The sequence below is a fragment of the Ahaetulla prasina genome, chromosome 3 (assembly GCF_028640845.1).
Source record: "Ahaetulla prasina isolate Xishuangbanna chromosome 3, ASM2864084v1, whole genome shotgun sequence".
Taxonomy (NCBI): Eukaryota; Metazoa; Chordata; class Lepidosauria; order Squamata; family Colubridae; genus Ahaetulla; species Ahaetulla prasina.
This window is the reverse complement of record NC_080541.1, coordinates 69,343,115-69,363,048: the sequence shown is the minus strand read 5'-3', so window position 1 is coordinate 69,363,048 and position 19,934 is coordinate 69,343,115. Positions and strand designations below refer to the sequence as shown.

General features: G+C 37.1%; 1 protein-coding gene across 2 annotated transcripts in view; it reads right to left on the bottom strand.

The window, feature by feature from the left end:
- Positions 1–19,934, bottom strand: part of ZNF407 (zinc finger protein 407) — a 378,474-nt gene that overhangs the window by 94,392 nt on the left and 264,148 nt on the right. For both annotated transcript variants that reach the window (XM_058177856.1, XM_058177855.1), the window contains exon 8: positions 1,130–1,308. In XM_058177856.1, the coding sequence (XP_058033839.1) occupies positions 1,130–1,308 (179 nt within the window). The remainder of the gene's footprint in view (positions 1–1,129; positions 1,309–19,934) is intronic.

Here is a 19,934-nt window from a genome sequence, read left to right as displayed (position 1 = left end):
TACACCAGTAAAAAGAAAGTCAAACAAAGACAAAAAGAGTATAAATTAAAAGTTAAAAGATGGGGGGAGCACCTTCAGGGTACTAATCACCCCCAGGGTTGCATGCCACACTGCGTGCCCCATGCGAGTTAGCAGAGCTAGGTCTTCACAACCTTCTGAAAGGCCAGGAAAGTGGAGACCCACCTCATTTCTGGGGGGAGAGTATTCCAGAGGGTGGAGGCAATGGCAGAGAAGGCTCTCTTCCTGGACTTTGCCAGTCAATTTTTTTAAACTGATGAGATCTGTAATATACTTTCTCTTCCTTACTGGGAGGGATAGATTAATATAATGGGGGTAAGATGGTAACCCAACCCCATGCTATGTAGAGCTCTAAAGATCATAACCAGCACCTTGAAATAGACCCAAAAGTAAATTGGCACCCAATGCAGCTCACATAGTGAAGGTGTTATATGCAGAATCCTAGTATCATTGACTACCAATTGTTCTGAATAATATAACCATTTTCTACATAGAAGAAAAAAATGTACTTTTAAGAATTCATCTTGAACATTTTTAACATTTTTCTCAAAATATTATATACCTGATTCTACCTCTCTCTCTCTCTCTCCTTCCCCCTCCCCCTTCCCTAAAACAAATTATCCAAGGAAAATAAAGATAAATTTTGTGGAGGAGGAGGAGAAGGCAGTACTGATTTGGACCTTTTCCTCTTTCAGGCATCATCAGGGGCTGCTTGTACAGTCCTCCAGATATGGAACTCCCATGTAGTTCTAGCCAATGTGGGAAATACTGGGTAAAATCCCAAAGCGTTTAGAAGACTACAGTTTGCCACTTCAGAAAAAAAATTACATCAAATATCTAGCCTTAGCTGTCATGTGTAATACTTGGTCTAGCATTCTGCTTACATACTTATTTCTTAATTGATTTAGCCCTGGCCACCACATTATGGGCAAAATTCTAGATAAAATTAAGCCTTGAAAACACACACAAAGAAAACTACTGCAAGTTGCACAGAAGTATGAAAGTCACTGAAGGTACCTGGACTGAGTTTAAAACTGCCTTCTTTGCTTTAAAGGAGCTTTTGTTTCACAATCATGTAAGTGCCTCCAAATGAGTATAAAGATGTCCTTACCAGCATGCAGGTAAGCTAAGTCGGGGTTCTCAATGTCAGGATGCAGTTCTTTCAAGTGATTGCGAAATTCCACTGGGATGTTGGTTCCATATTCACATTTGGGGCAGTTGTACATCTTTACGCCTTCATGTTTATCTGTGTGCAGGATATGCTTGCGGATATTTTCAGCACAGTTGGACCTAAAATGGGTGTAGGATGGGGATGGAATAATAAAGTCATATTATGACTTTGATACAGCACTCAATTGAAATATTGTTATAAAATATTAAGTTCAGTACAATTTGGCTTATGAGTAATTTCCCTTTATATATCTGATACTGAAGTTCACTAATTTGTTTCAAGAAAGTTTTAGTATAATTGAAAATGCATTTGAAACACAAACACACACACATGTATATGTTTATGTCTATACATACACACATGCACAGACACACACATTTTACACCTTTGAAAGAATCCTAATTTTCTCCCTTTTTCTGACATAAAGAATCACTAGGATGATAAAAAATTGAAGATCTACTGAAAAATATTTAAAATTAGGAGCACCAACTCTTTTCTAATGAATCTGTGTGGCAAGAGTATTATGCTGTTCCTGCAGGTAAATAAACCACAGAAAAAGTACGCATAAAAAACTGATGTTATGCTGCACTTTTTATTATGATTCTGCCAGTGTGAGCAGAAGAGAGTTTGCAGTGACAAAGATGAAATGATGGCACTATACAGTACTTTGGAAAAATGGTACAAGGTGCAAGGCCTTCTGTCTGTGGCACGGCCCAAAACTACTTCATCAACAAATTCAACAAGCTGAGAGGTAGGTCAGTCAAACATAAATACACTATTCCCTCTCTGGAGTTCAAATAACTTTAAACCAACTTTAAGTTGTGTTCTAGACTTACCTTCTGCCATGGATATTTGCTATATAGTATATGATAAAAGACTTTCAAAAGTACACTACCATATTTTTTACAATTAATAATGGATCCAAATAAGAATTTCACAGATGCTATTAAACTAGGAATCCTTAGTAAGTTTATTATGTCATAGTAGTTTTTTTTACTACATGAATCTAATTAGAACCAAGAGAATCAACTGGATTATTGTTTCTTTCTCAATTTAATTCTTCTATCAATCTAACCCTTCTTTTCATTAAACTAGAGATACCCAATTCCTGCAACTGTTCCTCATACGTTTTAACCTCCAGTTCCCTAATCATCTTTGTTGCTCTTGTTATATAACATTGTCTTTACCAAATCCTGATTGAATCCTAGATTTAAACTACAGTTACTTAAATCATCTGCCCTCTTGCTATACTATTTTATAGTGTTTGCTATTCCAACAGACTCCAGCAAGTAGCCTAGAATGGGGTCAGTTCCCAAATTTTACTGTTCTACTTCACAAACAGATGCTGTTAGAAAGTCAGGTAAGTTTCAAAGAGTTTCTCTAGAGCTTTTTGAGATCTAAACAGAACCATCACCCCCTCTGCCTAATTTGATCTCTGATCTGCAAAAGACAGCATGCAATAATGACTCAATCTCCCCCTAGTAGTGATTAATCTATAATAAGGATATAGAGATAAATTTTTTTTGCCTTATCTGGTCTATGTGATAAATATCAGGTGAACTACTTAATCTTTTATAAAATCATGGATTTTATTTGTTTATTTGTTTATGTTTAAATTGATTTTATTTAGTTACTTTTATAATTATGTATGTCATTATCTTTTTCTTCAGTAAATATATATTTTGGCCCTTTTAAGAAATTATCTCTCTTTCATGCTTATTATGTTTATATATACGGTTTTGGCTTAGGAAAGGTTAGTGGGTAATCTCCTATTTCCCACATGAAGCTTAGTATCTTGTACCCTCAGATATGGATATTTGGGATGGGGGCAGGGGATGCAAGCTTCTTTACAATCTTTTGTAATTGCATTATAACATCACACATACGTATGTAAAAGTTTGTGGACCATAAATGCCTATGGTCTTGAAAAATCCCTCCAAGATCCTTTGTGTGTCTTATTTTAAGAGAATCAGAGGATATAACACTAATTGTTTGTGATAAACCTGAAATGTTAGGCCAAAATGAAATGTTATTCATTTTGAGCAATTAATCAGAAGTTCTCCTGTTTTTTCATGTTTTTTTTAAAAAAATACTGACATCTTTATAGAGGCAGAGGAAAACAAAAAAAAAATATTATAAAGGCTAAGAATATAAACTTAAGAAGCATACAGACAAACTGAGGCAGATTCAGAGACCAGCAACAACTATGAGAAAGAAACTGAAAGTGAAGAGGCATTGAATAAATTGGGAATCTTTTGCTCTAAAAAGATAAGATGATGGATATGACTGCACTTTTCAAATACCTGAAAGGATGTGTCACATGGAAGACCAATCCCTATTCCTTATCAATCCAAATGTGCAGGTTATGTAAGGATAGATTACAGTTATATTTAATCTATATATTTAATCTATCTGAGGCAGCAGTGCCTCAGATAGAAAGTCCATTCAGAGAGTGGTAAGGACAGCTGAGATGATTATAGGAAGCTCACTTCCTGTCATTCAGGATACTGCTTATAAGCGCATTGTTAGAAACCCCACACATCCACTTTATGGTCTGTTTCTGTTGCTCTCCTTGGGAGGAGGTTTCAGGACTTCCAGATTCTATAACAGTTTTGTTCCCTACGCCATCCACCTGGTAAACTTGCAAGATTTGTTTATTTCACCATGTACATGGATACATCTGAACTAGACTGTGTTGTTTCTCTGTGTTATATAATATATGTGGGTACATGCATAATTTTGTGTCTGTCTGTCTTGTCATGTTTATTTTTATATTCAAGGTGGAGATCCTTTGAGAGCTGTATGCAACATAATTTCATTTTACTGTATGTGGATTAGTGTACATTCAAAGTGACAATAAAGTATTCTATTCTATAGTATGGTAGATTCTGAGCAAATGTAAGGAAACCTTTCCATACGGTAGGGCCAGTTTGATAGAGAGCCAGTTACCCACAGAGGTGGAGGGTTTCCCTTCTTGTAATGTGTTCAACCAGACAGTGGGCAGCCTGGGATGCTTTAATTTGGATTTGTCGGCTGAACAGAGGGGACTTGATGGCGTAAGTGGCCCCTTCCAACTGTATGATTCCTTGATTTGTAGACAGCCTAAATATCAGCTTGCATTACAAATGCCATGCAATAAGAAATAGCTGCACGTTTTCCTTGTGCGAGAATCTATGGCAGTAACAGGTACTGAAAGCAAGCCTCCATTTAAAAAACAAACCCACAAAAGTACCTAGAAACATTGATATTCATTTACTACCTTTCCTGACATCTCAATGTTTCATAAGGAAAATATGGTTGGAATTAATATTGACAGTATTGGAGTTATGAGTGAGTGCACTGCAGTAACAATAGTTTCAATCTTTTCACTTTTGTAGCTTTGGAAGAATATTTTATGATCTATTTGTTATGACATACAGTATGTGTGACAGATGTCCAATGCTGGCTATTATAAGGTAGCAAAGGTTCCTGTATCAGTACTTACATACTTGAGAAAATTATTCAGTTCCTGGGGAAAAAGTGATAAGAGAAGCTTGGAACAAGACATATTTAAATTCACTCTTTCTGCATGAGGGTTTCTCAAATGTAAAACTCATTTTCATTATAAATGTAAACATGCAAGTAATTAATTGTTATGTAGCAGCAAGCTAAAAAAGAGAACAAATATTTTTTGTAGAGATTAATTTAAGGAAAAATTGAAGAAACTGATCTTTGCTATCATCCCACCAAAATATACATTGCAAACACAAAGAATTCAAAGATTTGCATAGGTAAAGAATGGACAAGGTCAAGAGTTCTAAAATAATGCCAAATGGTAGAACTTGCAGAGGTGGCTAAATTAACCTCTTTGATTAGAGGAAAAAATAATAATATCTACATCTATGGCTGACCAGACATTTTTCATAAAATGAGAAAAAATGCACTTATGATTTATGGCTTTGATGATTAGAAAAACTAATAGAAAAGAATAAGCTTTTATAATTAAACTTATATTTGCTACAAAGGAAATTGGGTCCTTCCTTCCTTCCTTCCTTCCTTCCTTCCTTCCTTCCTTCCTTCCTTCCTTCCTTCCTTCCTTCCTTCCTTCCTTCCTTTTTATGTTCTTTGTAAAACTTTTAATAACATTTATTTTAGAAAAGAGATGGGAATATTTCTCTGTCTGGCTGTGCATGCTGGCACAGTACTGAAATAGACAGCATACAAAAACATGCTCCACAGACTTAGTTATACCTGGTACTACATTTTGTAGTACTCAATGTAGCATACATAAATGCTGCATTGATTACTACATTTAACTGATACATGTATCTTAGTAAGTACAAGTATTTTATTATTGAGCAATTTCTGCTTTAAAATATACATCATATATTGTATATATATATAAATATACATATATTTGTATATTTGTAAAAATAAAAAGGTAGGAAATAAATAAATCAAAATAAATCTTCACTGACTTGGAAAACAAAACAAAAAAGAGATATGGCAAAAATTGAAATTTGTGTTTCTATAAAGTCGGTAATGAGACTATGAAAGGCAAAGCGGCTAAGTGGCTCTGGTAAGTAAGTATCCGGAAATGAATGCAATTCTTTATAAAAGGACTTTCTTATTTATTTTTTTTGAACCAAACAAAATGTTGAAAAGAAACTATATGAAGGGGATCAGGAGGACCCTTGTCAATCTATTTTTCAGTATGACAACTTTTTGAATACTTCATAAAATTGGAGAAAAATTGGTCTCAGGGAAGAAATCTGACTGAAGACTGGATTTTTAAAAAGGTCCAGATCAGGCTGCAGGGGTTGGGAAAAGATTTTGGAAATTATCTCAAGGCCTCCCAATATGAGATACAGTTGAACAGGGCCTTGGAGTGTTGGTGATCATCCTGCTTTAAGACACTCCCTAATGCTCTTGATCATGTGACTCCCAGCAGACCATATACAGACTGCCCTACACTTGTGAGTGTACACATAAATATGGTTATTACTGAACAAAGAGATTAGAAAATATTCTACAAAACATGTTCTGTCTTGGTTTCAATGTTTTAAACAATGAACATGATTCTAATATAAAACGGTCTTAGTTAGGCTCTAACAACATTAATGAAAAAGTGGTCCAAAAAAGAAGAAAGTTAATGGTCTTTGAGGATTAAAATGCTTCCTTCCCGATAGTTACTGAATAAAATTTACCAGCATGACAATAAGGAAATAACATTCTTAAATAATCAGAAAAGAAATTTTACAAATCAAAACGAAGTCACTTACAAGGAATTGAAGAACAGAATTCTGAACTTAAATAAATAAATATTTGTACTCTAAAGAACTAGTAGATCTAAATTTAATAGATTAGTTTTCTAAGGCTTTGATAAAATCACTCCCATGTCAGATGCCCATAGAATGAATCTCAACCAATCTTGCTCCACATAGTGAACAGAAGAAGTAATTGAATATTTAAAATTAAATTAAATAAGTCCCCTGGAGTTGATGGTATTACTTCAATTGTTTATAAAAAAATCAGAACTAATTATCCATTATTTATATTCTGTTTAATTCAGCACTACAGGATAATCATATCCCTGATTCATAGCATTAGATCTGGTTAGTTGTGATCCCAAAGCCTAGCAGACAAAGAATTTGCTGAATCCTATTGACCCATTGAACTTTTAAATCAAGATAAAAAAATATTTTTACACCTTGCTTGGCCAACAGACTGAGTAAATTCACTGAAAATTCTATTAATCAGGATTGATCTGGATTCCTTAAGATAAACAAATAGCAGATCCTATTACCTATCCTGTAACTTCAATTCTTTTGTTTTGGAAAACAAAAAGTCTTATTCCTTATTTTAATCCTAAACATCTTACTTAAAAAGAGAGACTAAAATGGTCTAATTAGCTTAAATGGATTTATATAGCTACTTAAAATTATTTCAAATATATAAAATGTTCACAGTAGACTTCAGACCTGTTTATGACTTAAAATTTTAATGGCCCAAGGGTGGGGAATAATTTAGAAACTCTTCTATTACGTTTCTTCCCTGTTAAATGTTTTACATTATAACTATATCAGTGACAGGCCTTTTTTAGTTATCAAATTAGATTCAAATTAGAGTTTAGTAAGATTTCTCTTTTCCCCCCCCCATATCGTTTGAGAAATGTACAAAATACGCTCATTAATTTAAATGTACAGATGGGAGTTATGAAAGGCCCTAGATTGTGCACACTGTAATGAGATGAAAAGAGACTCCTAACTTTGTTGGAACCAGTAAGGAAAGTAATACACCCTGAAGGCTACCTGTCAATCTCTGATGCAGATGGTACTTTTTTCAACGGACCTTTTATGTCAGTTCCTTCAGCTGCTTTTCAAGCAGACAAGGCTCCCTAGAGGGAAAATCCGGTTGATCGGCTGCTGGTGGAGTATCCAAAGCAACAATACTGTCTCAATCACCTGTACTCTGAATGATTGTTTCCTGTAGCCATTGTATCTTTTTTTCACTCATCATCTTGTGCAGCCAAAGAGGGGAGGGGAACCAAACAAAACAAAACCCCGAAATCTCTTCTTTCTGATTCTTTTGTTTCATCTCACAATTCATTTTCTGGATGCAAAATTTGATTCGCCTGAGATATAATGTAGATCTTTTATTTATTGCAATAGGTGAACTTCATTTGAAAAAAACAAAAACACAACACAACCGAAAGGTGCTGTTTTTCCTCATCACTGATGTAAATTGACTTTGGGTTAGATAATAAATATCGGGATGTTATCTCATAAGAACTAGTCTCATTCTGTTTCTAAATAATGTAACTCTACTGCCTTCCAAGCCTGCAGAAAATAAATAACCAAAGATATTTTCTGCATACTCAGAAAAGTCTGTCAGCTTTCTAAATACTTCCCTTGAAAATAGCATAGTTCTACCATAATTTCTTGGAATGTGGCAGATCTCGCCTCCTCAGATCTCTTGTGCTTGCTGCCATTTTTAAATCTGGGACAGCACAGAGGCCATGAAGACAAATTAATGGGTCTCTTGGAGGGTAGCACAACTTTCCTTTAGGAGCACAAACTACTCTGGATCATAAAATAATAGAAAAGTACTTTTGCTGTTAGGGGAATGGTATGTAGTATTAAGAACTATCAGTAACAACTGTATGGCTTTACCCATAATCTTCTAAGTTAAAACAACATATTAATTATGGTTAATTCTTGCCTGAGATATCAGCCACCAAACATTATGAAATATGGAAAAATGGATATTATAAGTGGGCATATGGTAACATCTTCAGCTGGCTTGGTTCTTTGTGCTAAGAAATGAAGGTAATTAGTGTTGTGAGATTTTCCTTCATTTGTGGAATTAATGTTAGTGAAAACAGCAGCATACTAGATTATGGAAGGGCCAGAGTAAGCCAATGCAACAAACAATATAACAATATATATTTAAAGTAAAGTTGCTTCAAACTCTGAATTAATTAATTGATGAATTAAATTAATAAAAAGAGGGAAATTCTATTTGTTTTCAGAACTTCATGCACTGTACTGTCCAAATCATTAGGTATCATGCCCATTTGAATTTTATTTCAAAACTGTAAGCTAACCAACAAAAACATATAGTATAATAGTAATCAGTAGAATATGCTTTAACATACTTTAGAGCAATGTTAAAACAAGCTGGGGAATTCTGGGAGTTATATTCTTAAAGTTGTCAAATTTGAAAAACACTGTTTTAGAGCATTAGAAGGAAAGCAGACACATGTGACTGATTGGGTCATTTTCTGAGATGTTTCTTTCCCTAAACAAAGAAACAAAATGACCATAGGCAGGCAAAAAAATCAATGAGTGTGGGAAAAACTTCTAACTTCCTGTCAGCTTTCCCACTGAGTTTCCTTGTTGGAAGCTGGCAGGGAGCCAAGCTCTGAATGAACATGATTTTGAACTAGGTAAATGATAATACTTCAAATGGCATGAAAAAGATCAAAATGCTCCTTTATTTGCTCTTTATTTCCAACACCTTGTATGATGATAGCTCCACTTTAGCAGCAGCCAAAAAACAAAACAAAACCCAGGTCTAGAAAGTCTATGGAAATTCTCAATTATTCAGGTCACAGTTGTCTCAAAAGTGCTTTTTCAAAAGGCAACTGGACTGTTTTTTGAGGAAAAAGAAGTTTTGCTTCTCATCCAAGAAGCTTCATCAGTTGTGATGGTGGGGGTGATGGAAGGACAGGTACAGGACAGGTCTAGAAAGTCTGTAAGATTTTCTTCTTTCTAATCTTCTGAAAGATTTATACTCAGTTTCTGGAATTCTGAGAGATTTAAGTTGTAGGAGCTTTATTTCTGATATTTGAGAGGCTACAGTCACAACACTAAGAATGAGGAAAATCTGTTAGATTTTCTGCTCTCAGTTACTGCACCAACCTGGTCAGGTAAGAAAAAAGGGTAATGCAGTGATAGCTAACCTTTTCCGGACTGAGTGCCCAAAGTGCATGTACGCGCCCGAACCCCCAAAATGCAATGGCCACATGGACCCCCGCATGCACCCTGCACATGAACCCCCGCAGGCACCCTACCCCTGTGCATGTGTGGTAGAGACCCAAAAACCATGCACGACGGAGCTGAGCTGGGGTGACAGCTTGTATGTCCACAGAGAGGGCGCTGTGTGCCACCTCTGGCACACGTGCCATAGGTTCGCCATCAAGGCCCTAGTGTGTTGGCTATAGCAAAATTAGCTCAACTGGAGATAAACTGTAAGAGAACTCTCCCTTATGGTAAATTTTGCAGCATTTCTTTGTTGTGATCCTTATATAAAAATGTGATAACTTGAGGCAAGGCATCAATATAAAATATGGCATGGAACTGGCCAAATAAACCAGGAGGTTGCCATCCTTTTTAGGTTGAAGACAAGCTATGAGCCACATCCCCCAAAGTGGATGAAACTGGGGCAAAGAAATAGAGATAGTATAAAATTAATTTAATGTAATGCAACCTATATTGCAAATAAGTAAAATTAAGTGGAAATAATTGTACATAACTGAAATGCTTATCCTATGATTATTTAATATCTCTATCACCACCACTATGACATTAACTATGCAGTCTGGCGTCAGTTGGAAAACACTTTGGAGTCTACACTCAAGGTTTATGCTGGTGCCCGGTTCCAGGATTTTCATGATAAATAAAAACATTTAGGAAGGGGATAAGAACCCTCGTCCTCTGCTTTTTGGTTACAATTCAAAAGCAACCAATTTCATACCGGTCACTATTATCTCAGACAGCTGGCAACTTTTTTCAGCAATGGATAAGAGAAATATTTCAATTATTTTCAGGTGTGAATCTCTGAGACCTGGGAAAAGATGAGAAATGAGTTCTTACTGGATAAAAGAACAAGAAAGAGAGACGATTCTCTAATCCAGCAGAGTTGGTTTCATCGTGTTTAATCTCTCACAAAGCATTAATATGTAGCAAAGAAAAGAGAAGTAAAATATTAAATGAGATTTCAAAGTATCATTTTTCACTTTTGCGCTTTGAAATATTTCCCCTGCCTTCCATTACAAGCTCCTTCTCTCCCCTTTGTCTTTGGCCAGAGATATTCCAAGTTGACTGGCATAACAAATCCACCTACAATAATTGTGTCCCAGAGATTTTCTCCTTACAGGTCTGTAAATGTTCTACAAGTCTAATAGCTATTCTGTCCCTTCTAGAGAAAGACACGAAGAGAAAAAAAAACAAAACCCTGCGAATGAACATGAATAGAACAGAAGCACTGAATAGCAAAGACAGAGACTACTGAATTTATTTAATACTCCCTCTGTTTCACAAAAATGGCCTGGGTAATCTTTTGAAAAATAATAACCGGGTTCATTTCAGAGTCTGCACAATACTCCTCTTTGTCCCTTGTAAGTCTCTCAAATGTCTTATTTTAAAGGAATATATAGTACTCCCGGAAGACATTTTCCCATTTCTATTCTCTTCAACTCCTGTGAGCCCTTGTTCTGTGTGATAAGGCAATCTCCTTCGGGATCTGAGCTGTGTAGTTTCGCACCACGAGTGACAAGGACTCGACTTGAATAACTGCTGTGCGCAGGTTGTAATTATGTCAGCTGGAGTGTTGAACAAGGGGACTGATTAATGGGAACCCCAGCCCAGGCACCATCCCTATCAAAACCTTCGTGCAGGCCAAGCAAGTGGGGATGGGTTAAAGCAGAAAGACAAAACATGCTGTATTGTCCATGATAGATGAATTGCTCCAACAGTCTTCAGGCAGATGTTCCAGGACAGTATAATATACAATTACTCTGCCTTATCACCTTCCAAGGGACAATAAAGCTTCCTCCTTCTATAGCTCATGTGAGTGAAGGCAAAATTAGTTTTACTTTTACAACACTGACTCACTTATCATGTTGCCTTGATTGTGCTTTTACAGCTAAAGAAAACATATATTCCACTTTTAAACTAAAAAAAGATCCTTTTAATGCAGAAACCAGATAACTCCTTGGAAGCTATTTTGCCTCACAGCGGTAGAATTCTGGAGTTCTAAAGGATACATGACTATCATTGAAAGAGCAGGTCTGTTAACATGCTATTTCAGGAGAACTGAATCGTATTTTGTTAAACTGAATTAGTCACCAAAAACTGTCTTTGGACCCATAAATGCTGTTTAGAATCCCTGGGTAAACTGAGCTGCATTTGCTAACCACAATTATTGCTGCATTAAATATATTGAGCAAGCATCTTCTGAGAACTACTTAAATAGAAGAAAGAGACAGACAGACAGAAAAAATGACTTTTCACAGCTAAACATTGTTTAAAAGAAACACTGATCCTATAACTTGAAATAGTTCTCCCAAATTCAAGCTTTATGATAGATTTGAGCCAAAATGATTTTTGAAATTGAGCCCCAAGGTATGTGAAGAAATTTTCCAAAGTTTCCTCAAGGACAGGATGCTCCCCTAGCAATGGCAGTTCCATACTACAGAAAAAGTCATCATGATGACTTCTCTAGGGATTTCACTGAAAAGTGGAAGCCAGGGAGACAGTAAACTACTACAGAGATAATTGGATAATAACAGACTACATTCACAGACCTTCTCTGTATTAAACATTACATGAAAGCATTTATTTATTTATATCCTGCCTTCATTATTTTTTTATAAATAAATGAACGTCTGTCTGTCTGTCATCATCCATCCATCTATAATTTTAAATAGTTTATAAACTGATTATTATTCTATTTTTATCTCACCTATTTATATTTGATCAACTCAAAGCCGCTAACATGCCCAATACTTCTGCTTCCTGTTTTCCCCATACCAATAACTGTGTCAGGTAGGTTTTAGTTATTTATTTTTTATTTTATTTATTAAATTTGTTTGCCGGCCATCTTGCCACAAGGGGACTCTGATTGTACCAGGAACTTCTTAAAATAAACTATCTCTACATCCTTTCATTCCTTTTAGGTAACACTAACCCTTTAATCATGTGGTCTTTTGTATTAGTTCAATAAAATGTTGGGTTGTCTGTGCCAGCAATCTTCACTGGATAGGGTGATCATTCAGCAGACATACACTTATTGCTGTTAACAATGCTACATGCCAGATAGCTAGACATCTAGATATCTAGATATCTTGGTAGGTAGGTAGGTGGGTGGGTGGATGATAGATAGATAGATAGATAGATAGATAGATAGATAGATAGATAGATAGATAGATAGATAGATAGATATAGACAAACTAAGGTAGACTAGACTAGACTAATCCAAGGGTCTCCAACTCCTGGTCCATGAATTGGCACTGGTCTGCAACATGCTAGAAACCAATCTGCGCAAACCAACAAAGCTCCATCCACAGTATGCAGGCAGCACATGAAATCATGCCCCCACCCGTCCCCACCCATCCATGGAAAAACCTCTCTCCAAGTCCCTGGTGCCCAAAAGGTTGGGACTGCTGGACTAGTCCATATACAAAGAAAAGTTTTCTGTTGCTGCAAATTGTAAAACTCTCAAAACATCTAAAAAGTGATATTGCTGCTAAAAAAAAACAGTTGTAGAATACTGGTTGTCCAACTGTCAACTGTGAAGACTAAAGAAACTAAATAATCTGCCTGGAGAAATAAAAATATACAGGTGGGAGATCCTCTTTAGTAAGTCACAGTTTATTTTCTAGTACTTCCTGGCACTATATGAATTAACATCTCTAGGTTTTGATAGCAAAAGATTACTTCCTCTGAGGGTTTCTACTAAGCTGCAGGACTTTTAGCTTCGTGTTATATCCATGTGCTCGTGGCAAGGAAAGGCTACAGAGATTGCAAAGAGCCAATATTAGCTACTGGGAAAAGTTTTCTTCATAGCAACAATGACAAGTCACTGGCTAGCAGCTAAGAAAGGAGATACCGAGACTAGAAAAATAGGCTATTTCCTAACTCTCTCCTCAGATCATGTCCACAGCTTTCCTGATCCCTTCAGCATACACTTCAAAATACTTTTATAGTTCATCTATCTATATACTATTAAAATACTAATTGTCGTGGCCTTTAAGTACGTGAAATGGTGTATCATAGGGCATCAATTTTTGAACCAAGGTACCTCAAATGGGCTGACTTACAGAATGTGTCCATAATCTGGGACCCATGATTCCTGAGGGAATGAAATTTGGGGAAGGTTTGGCCACTTCAGTGCTACCGGTTGGTGCTATGGTTGGGCTGCTGCCCTAGTCTTGAGATCTTCATTTTCAGGCTATGATTCTTAACATGGCAAGTAGATAGGTCAGCAGTAAGTGATAGAAAAGCAACAGTTTTAGATGATTTACAACAATGCCCATGAAGAAGGTTCCATAAGGTCTGATACTAAATAAAAACAGTAAGGAAGATGCAGTCCAGAATTTCATTTGAAAGTATATTCCCCTGTCTAGAAAAATCTCAAGTATAAGTGACATTGACAGAGAACACCAGAGGGTTTAAACTGGGTGATAGGAAGCAACTTCACCATTTTCTAAATAAGTCTGACCTCATCCACTATGAAAGCTATTGTGTAAACAAGCAAATCCCCATGGCAGTGATTTTATGAATGTACCCACTATATACTCTCAACATTAATGATGTCCTCACCAGCCAAAAACAGTTATTTCCATAACTGGGATAAGAATTCCCATTGCTAGGCAAAGTGAAATTAGGCCTGATTTTACAATTTTTTGCCATGATTGTTAAGCAAATCATTGCAATTGTTAAGTAAATTATGCTGTTGTTACGGAAATCCCATTTCCCTCATTGACTTTGCTTATCAGTGCTGGGCGGAAAGGCTGCAAATGGTGACCACATGATCTTGGGACACTGCAATTGTTGTAAATAAATGCCGGTTGCTAAGTACCTGAATTTTGATCATGTGATTGTGTGGATCCTATGATGATCTTAAGTGCAAGGACTGGTCATTTAAGTCAGTTTTTTTAGTGCTGTTGTAACTTTGAAATGTCACTAAATGAATGACTGTACACCGAGGATTACCTATACTTATCCCAGCATCTTTCTGAGGTGGGTAAAATGAGGACTCAGATTATTGGGGCTAATATGCTGACTCTGTAAACTGCTTAGAGAGGGTTGTAAAGCCCTGTGAAACGGTATATAAGTCTAAGAGCTATTGCTATTAAGTCTTTTTTTAGTCCACCTTTAAGATATCTTCTGTAGAGCTCTACTTTCTGTTTTCCTACTCTTACCCTGTCAACTTTTACTTGTTCTCCTATTTCTCTTTCACTCGCCTGATTTGCTATGTTTCAATTGCCAAGCAGATTTAGCTGAAAGATGGGGATGCAGGTAGGTCTGAAAAAGTTTTAAGCATTGCATTCATCAGAAAGGAAGAAAAAAAAATTGAAGACAACCCTCTCGAAATAAAAATAGATGGGCATAGTGACCATATAAATAAAAGTGACCCTCTACAACCAAAAACACTTCTCAAGATTACTCCTTCACTGTCAGCCCAAACTTCAAATCTAATGTCAATAATATTTTTAGAGCAAAGTTATTATAATAGAATCTTGTAAATCAGAATATGCCCCCTCCTCCCCAACTTCATGAGAACTAAGGATGGGACTGCCTGAGATATTTACCCAGTATATTGCTGCCCCAGAATCAATCCTCATTTGACTATTAAATTGGTAGTGCCTCTTTTTCCTATCCCTCAAGGTTATTTCCTCTACCTTCTACATCTGCTCAGCAATGGTGTACATACTGTATGTAGCATGTATGCGTGTGTACAATACATTATATCACTTTTTCAGAAAAAAAAATCTACTTCCCAAAAGTAGATGGACTTAAGACAAAATAAATAAATTAATTCATGTAAGGAGTCAGATCAATTACTTGTAAAATATAGTAAGATGCAGAAATGAGGGCAGGGGATGGGAAACCAGTGGGGATGAAGTAAGGGAAGGAGATGACTATATAGTTATGGTAAAAAAAAAGCCGGGAAAGAAATAACGAATTCCCTCTTTAGCCCTTTCAAAAAGATTAAATTCATCCAGCAAATGGACAGCTAGCAACAGCTAGTTGTCAAAGGCAGCTGTGCTTTGCAACAAGAATGTCTGCAACCATCTGCATCGCATGCTCATTCCTTTGATTTCATCACCTTTTCTTATTATCAGCAAATGTAGGACACTTTTCACTCACAGTTCACTGGCAATTATTTTGCAAAAAAAGAAGAAGATGTTTTCCTGTTGGCTAAATTCAGTATATTAGAAAGTTTTCAAGGGAAAAAGACATTACAAAAATGCATTCAAAACATGGATACAATTATATTACAAGTCAATTTTATTCAGCCTTCAGATGATTGCCCTCCACTCAAGCCCTTTTAAGCTGTTTAGAAGGCTTCCTTTTACCGATTCTTTTAAGTAAAAACTCCTTAAGGATAGAAGGCTGGGTATATCATATTTTTTTTACAGCATTTCTTAAAGAAAAGAGTTTTTATAGAAAACTTAAGATGGGGAAGGTTTCCCAAATGGTTAATTCAAACTGTGCAGGAGATGATGCTATTTTTAATACTAAAATAATAACTGTTAAAAAGTAAAAAGCAACTCCAGCAGGCAAGCTCCTATGCCCGTGATGGCGAACCTATAGCATGTGTGCCACAAGTGGCACACGGAGCCATATCTGTGGACACATGAGCATTACCCTAGCTCAGCTCCAGTGCGCGTGTGTGCACCGGCCAGCTGATTTTCAGGCCTTCTGGGCCCATTGGAAGTCGAGAAACGGGCTGTTTCCGGTCTCCGGAGGGCCTCCAGGCCGTTTTTGCCCTCCCCAGGCTCCAAGAAAGCCTCTAGAACCTGTGGAGAATGAAAAACGGGCCTGCCAGGCCCACCGTGCCATCGCGTGCCAAAAGCAGGGGGGAGGTCACACACGCATGTGCAAGGGGCGGGGCACATTGAATTATGGGTGTGGGCATGTGCGCAAGCAACCCCCTCACGCTCGCCATGCTTTTGGTACGCAATGACTGTCCTATGCAGTAGTTGCAATCCAATAGATCCCTAGATCCCAGTTTCACATACATATACTGGTCATCTGTGATATATCATCACTGAAAGCCTTCAGAGTTCCCCAAAGACACCCTACTCATTTTGAGTTGCTGTTTTTTTTTAAATAATCAGACATCCTGTCATGAGACTAATGACAGGTTAGAGAATGGTGTAATAATATTAGGGATGATTCTCTATTTTTGTAGTGATACAAAAATTTTGCAGACCAGGAATTTATCTTCTTAAAACTCCTTTAATGGATACACAAGTTTCGTATTGTGTCTGGTTACTCTATAAATTGAAGAAAATAGAAGTAACTGAGACAAGTCTAAACATTGGGGCTTTAGCTTGCATTCTGATTTCTTTATTTGATTTGATATTTCATGTGATTTTTGAAGCAAACAAAAAATAAACTTGATGGATGATTTAACATTGTTTTGAGATTTGATAGTAACACAGATGCAGTTAAGATAAATTTAACTCTAAGGTTGATTTACATTCTGAGAGGCCTTTCTACCTATTCTATCTTATTATTTAATCATTTTGCAGGGTATACAGATAGACTTAGACTTTCAACAGTTCGTTTAGTGAAGTTCGAAGTTACAATGGCAATGAAAAAGTGCTTTACAGCCATTTTTCACACTTATGACTATTGCAGCAACCCCATGGTCACATATGAACAAAATTCAGATGCTGAACAGATTTATGATGATCACAGCGTCCAGGGTCATATGATCAGCTTTTGCAACCTTCTGATAAACAAAGTCTATGGGGAAACAAGATTCACTTAGCAACCATGTTGCTAATTTAAGAACTGTAGGGATTTCACTGAAAAGTGGAAGCCAGGGAGACAGTAAACTACTACAGAGATAATTGGATAATAACAGACTACATTCACAGACCTTCTCTGTATTACACATTACATGAAAGCATTTATTTATTTATATCCTGCCTTCATTATTTTTTTATAAATAAATGAACGTCTGTCTGTCTGTCATCATCCATCCATCTATAATTTTAAATAGTTTATAAACTGATTAAAAACCAGATTATTATTCTATTTTTATCTCACCTATTTATATTTGATCAACTCAAAGCCGCTAACATGCCCAATACTTCTGCTTCCTGTTTTCCCCATACCAATAACTGTGTCAGGTAGGTTTTAGTTATTTATTTTTTATTTTATTTATTCAATTTGTTTGCCGGCCATCTTGCCACAAGGGGACTCTGATTGTACCAGGAACTTCTTAAAATAAACTATCTCTACATCCTTTCATTCCTTTTAGGTAACACTAACCCTTTAATCATGTGGTCTTTTGTATTAGTTCAATAAAATGTTGGGTTGTCTGTGCCAGCAATCTTCACTGGATAGGGTGATCATTCAGCAGACATACACTTATTGCTGTTAACAATGCTACATGCCAGATAGCTAGACATCTAGATATCTAGATATCTTGGTAGGTAGGTAGGTAGGTGGGTGGGTGGATGATAGATAGATAGATAGATAGATAGATAGATAGATAGATAGATAGATAGATAGATAGATATAGACAAACTAAGGTAGACTAGACTAGACTAATCCAAGGGTCTCCAACTCCTGGTCCATGAATTGGCACTGGTCTGCAACATGCTAGAAACCAATCTGCGCAAACCAACAAAGCTCCATCCACAGTATGCAGGCAGCACATGAAATCATGCCCCCACCCGTCCCCACCCATCCATGGAAAAACCTCTCTCCAAGTCCCTGGTGCCCAAAAGGTTGGGACTGCTGGACTAGTCCATATACAAAGAAAAGTTTTCTGTTGCTGCAAATTGTAAAACTCTCAAAACATCTAAAAAGTGATATTGCTGCTAAAAAAAAACAGTTGTAGAATACTGGTTGTCCAACTGTCAACTGTGAAGACTAAAGAAACTAAATAATCTGCCTGGAGAAATAAAAATACAGGTGGGAGATCCTCTTTAGTAAGTCACAGTTTATTTTCTAGTACTTCCTGGCACTATATGAATTAACATCTCTAGGTTTTGATAGCAAAGATTACTTCCTCTGAGGTTTCTACTAAGCTGCAGGACTTTTAGCTTCGTGTTATATCCATGTGCTCGTGGCAAGGAAAGGCTACAGAGATTGCAAAGAGCCAATATTAGCTACTGGGAAAAGTTTTCTTCATAGCAACAATGACAAGTCACTGGCTAGCAGCTAAGAAAGGAGATACCGAGACTAGAAAAATAGGCTATTTCCTAACTCTCTCCTCAGATCATGTCCACAGCTTTCCTGATCCCTTCAGCATACACTTCAAAATACTTTTATAGTTCATCTATCTATATACTATTAAAATACTAATTGTCGTGGCCTTTAAGTAGGTGAAATGGTGTATCATAGGGCATCAATTTTTGAACCAAGGTACCTCAAATGGGCTGACTTACAGAATGTGTCCATAATCTGGGACCCATGATTCCTGAGGGAATGAAATTTGGGGAAGGTTTATTTATTTATTTATTTATTTATTATTTAAATTTTTATACCGCCCTTCTCCCGAAGGACTCAGGGCGGTTTACAGCCAGATAAAATAAACAGTCCTATTACAAAATAAATACTATTAAAATACCACTAAAAACCTATTCAATTTGGCATAATTAAAATTTAGCAAATAATAAAACCCATTAAAACCCATTAAAAACCCATCAATAAAACCCATTAAAAACCCATAAAAAACTAACCCAGTCCAGCGCAAATAAATAAGTGAGTTTTGAGCTCGCGGCGAAAGGTTCGGAGGTCCGGAAGTTGACGAAGTCCTGGGGGGAGTTCGTTCCAGAGGGCGGGAGCCCCCACAGAGAAGGCCCTTCCCCTGGGTGTCGCCAGACGACACTGTCGCTACCGACGGCACCCTGAGGAGTCCCTCTGTGAGAGCGCACGGGTCGGTGAGAGGTATTCGGTAGCAGCAGGCGGTCCCGTAAGTAACCCGGCCCTATGCCATGGAGCGCTTTAAAGACGCTCACCAACACCTTGAAGCGCACCGGAAGGCCACAGGTAGCCAGTGCAGCCTGCAGGATAGGTGTCACTCGGGAGCCACGAGGGGCTCCCTCTATCACCCGCGCCGCTGCATTCTGGACCAACTGCAGCCTCCGGATGCCCTTCAAGGGGAGCCCCATGTAGAGAGCATTGCAGTAGTCCAGACGAGACGTCACAAGGGCGTGAGTGACTGTGCACAAGGCATCCCGGTCTAGAAAGGGGCGCAACTGGCGCACCAGGCGAACCTGGTGGAAAGCTCT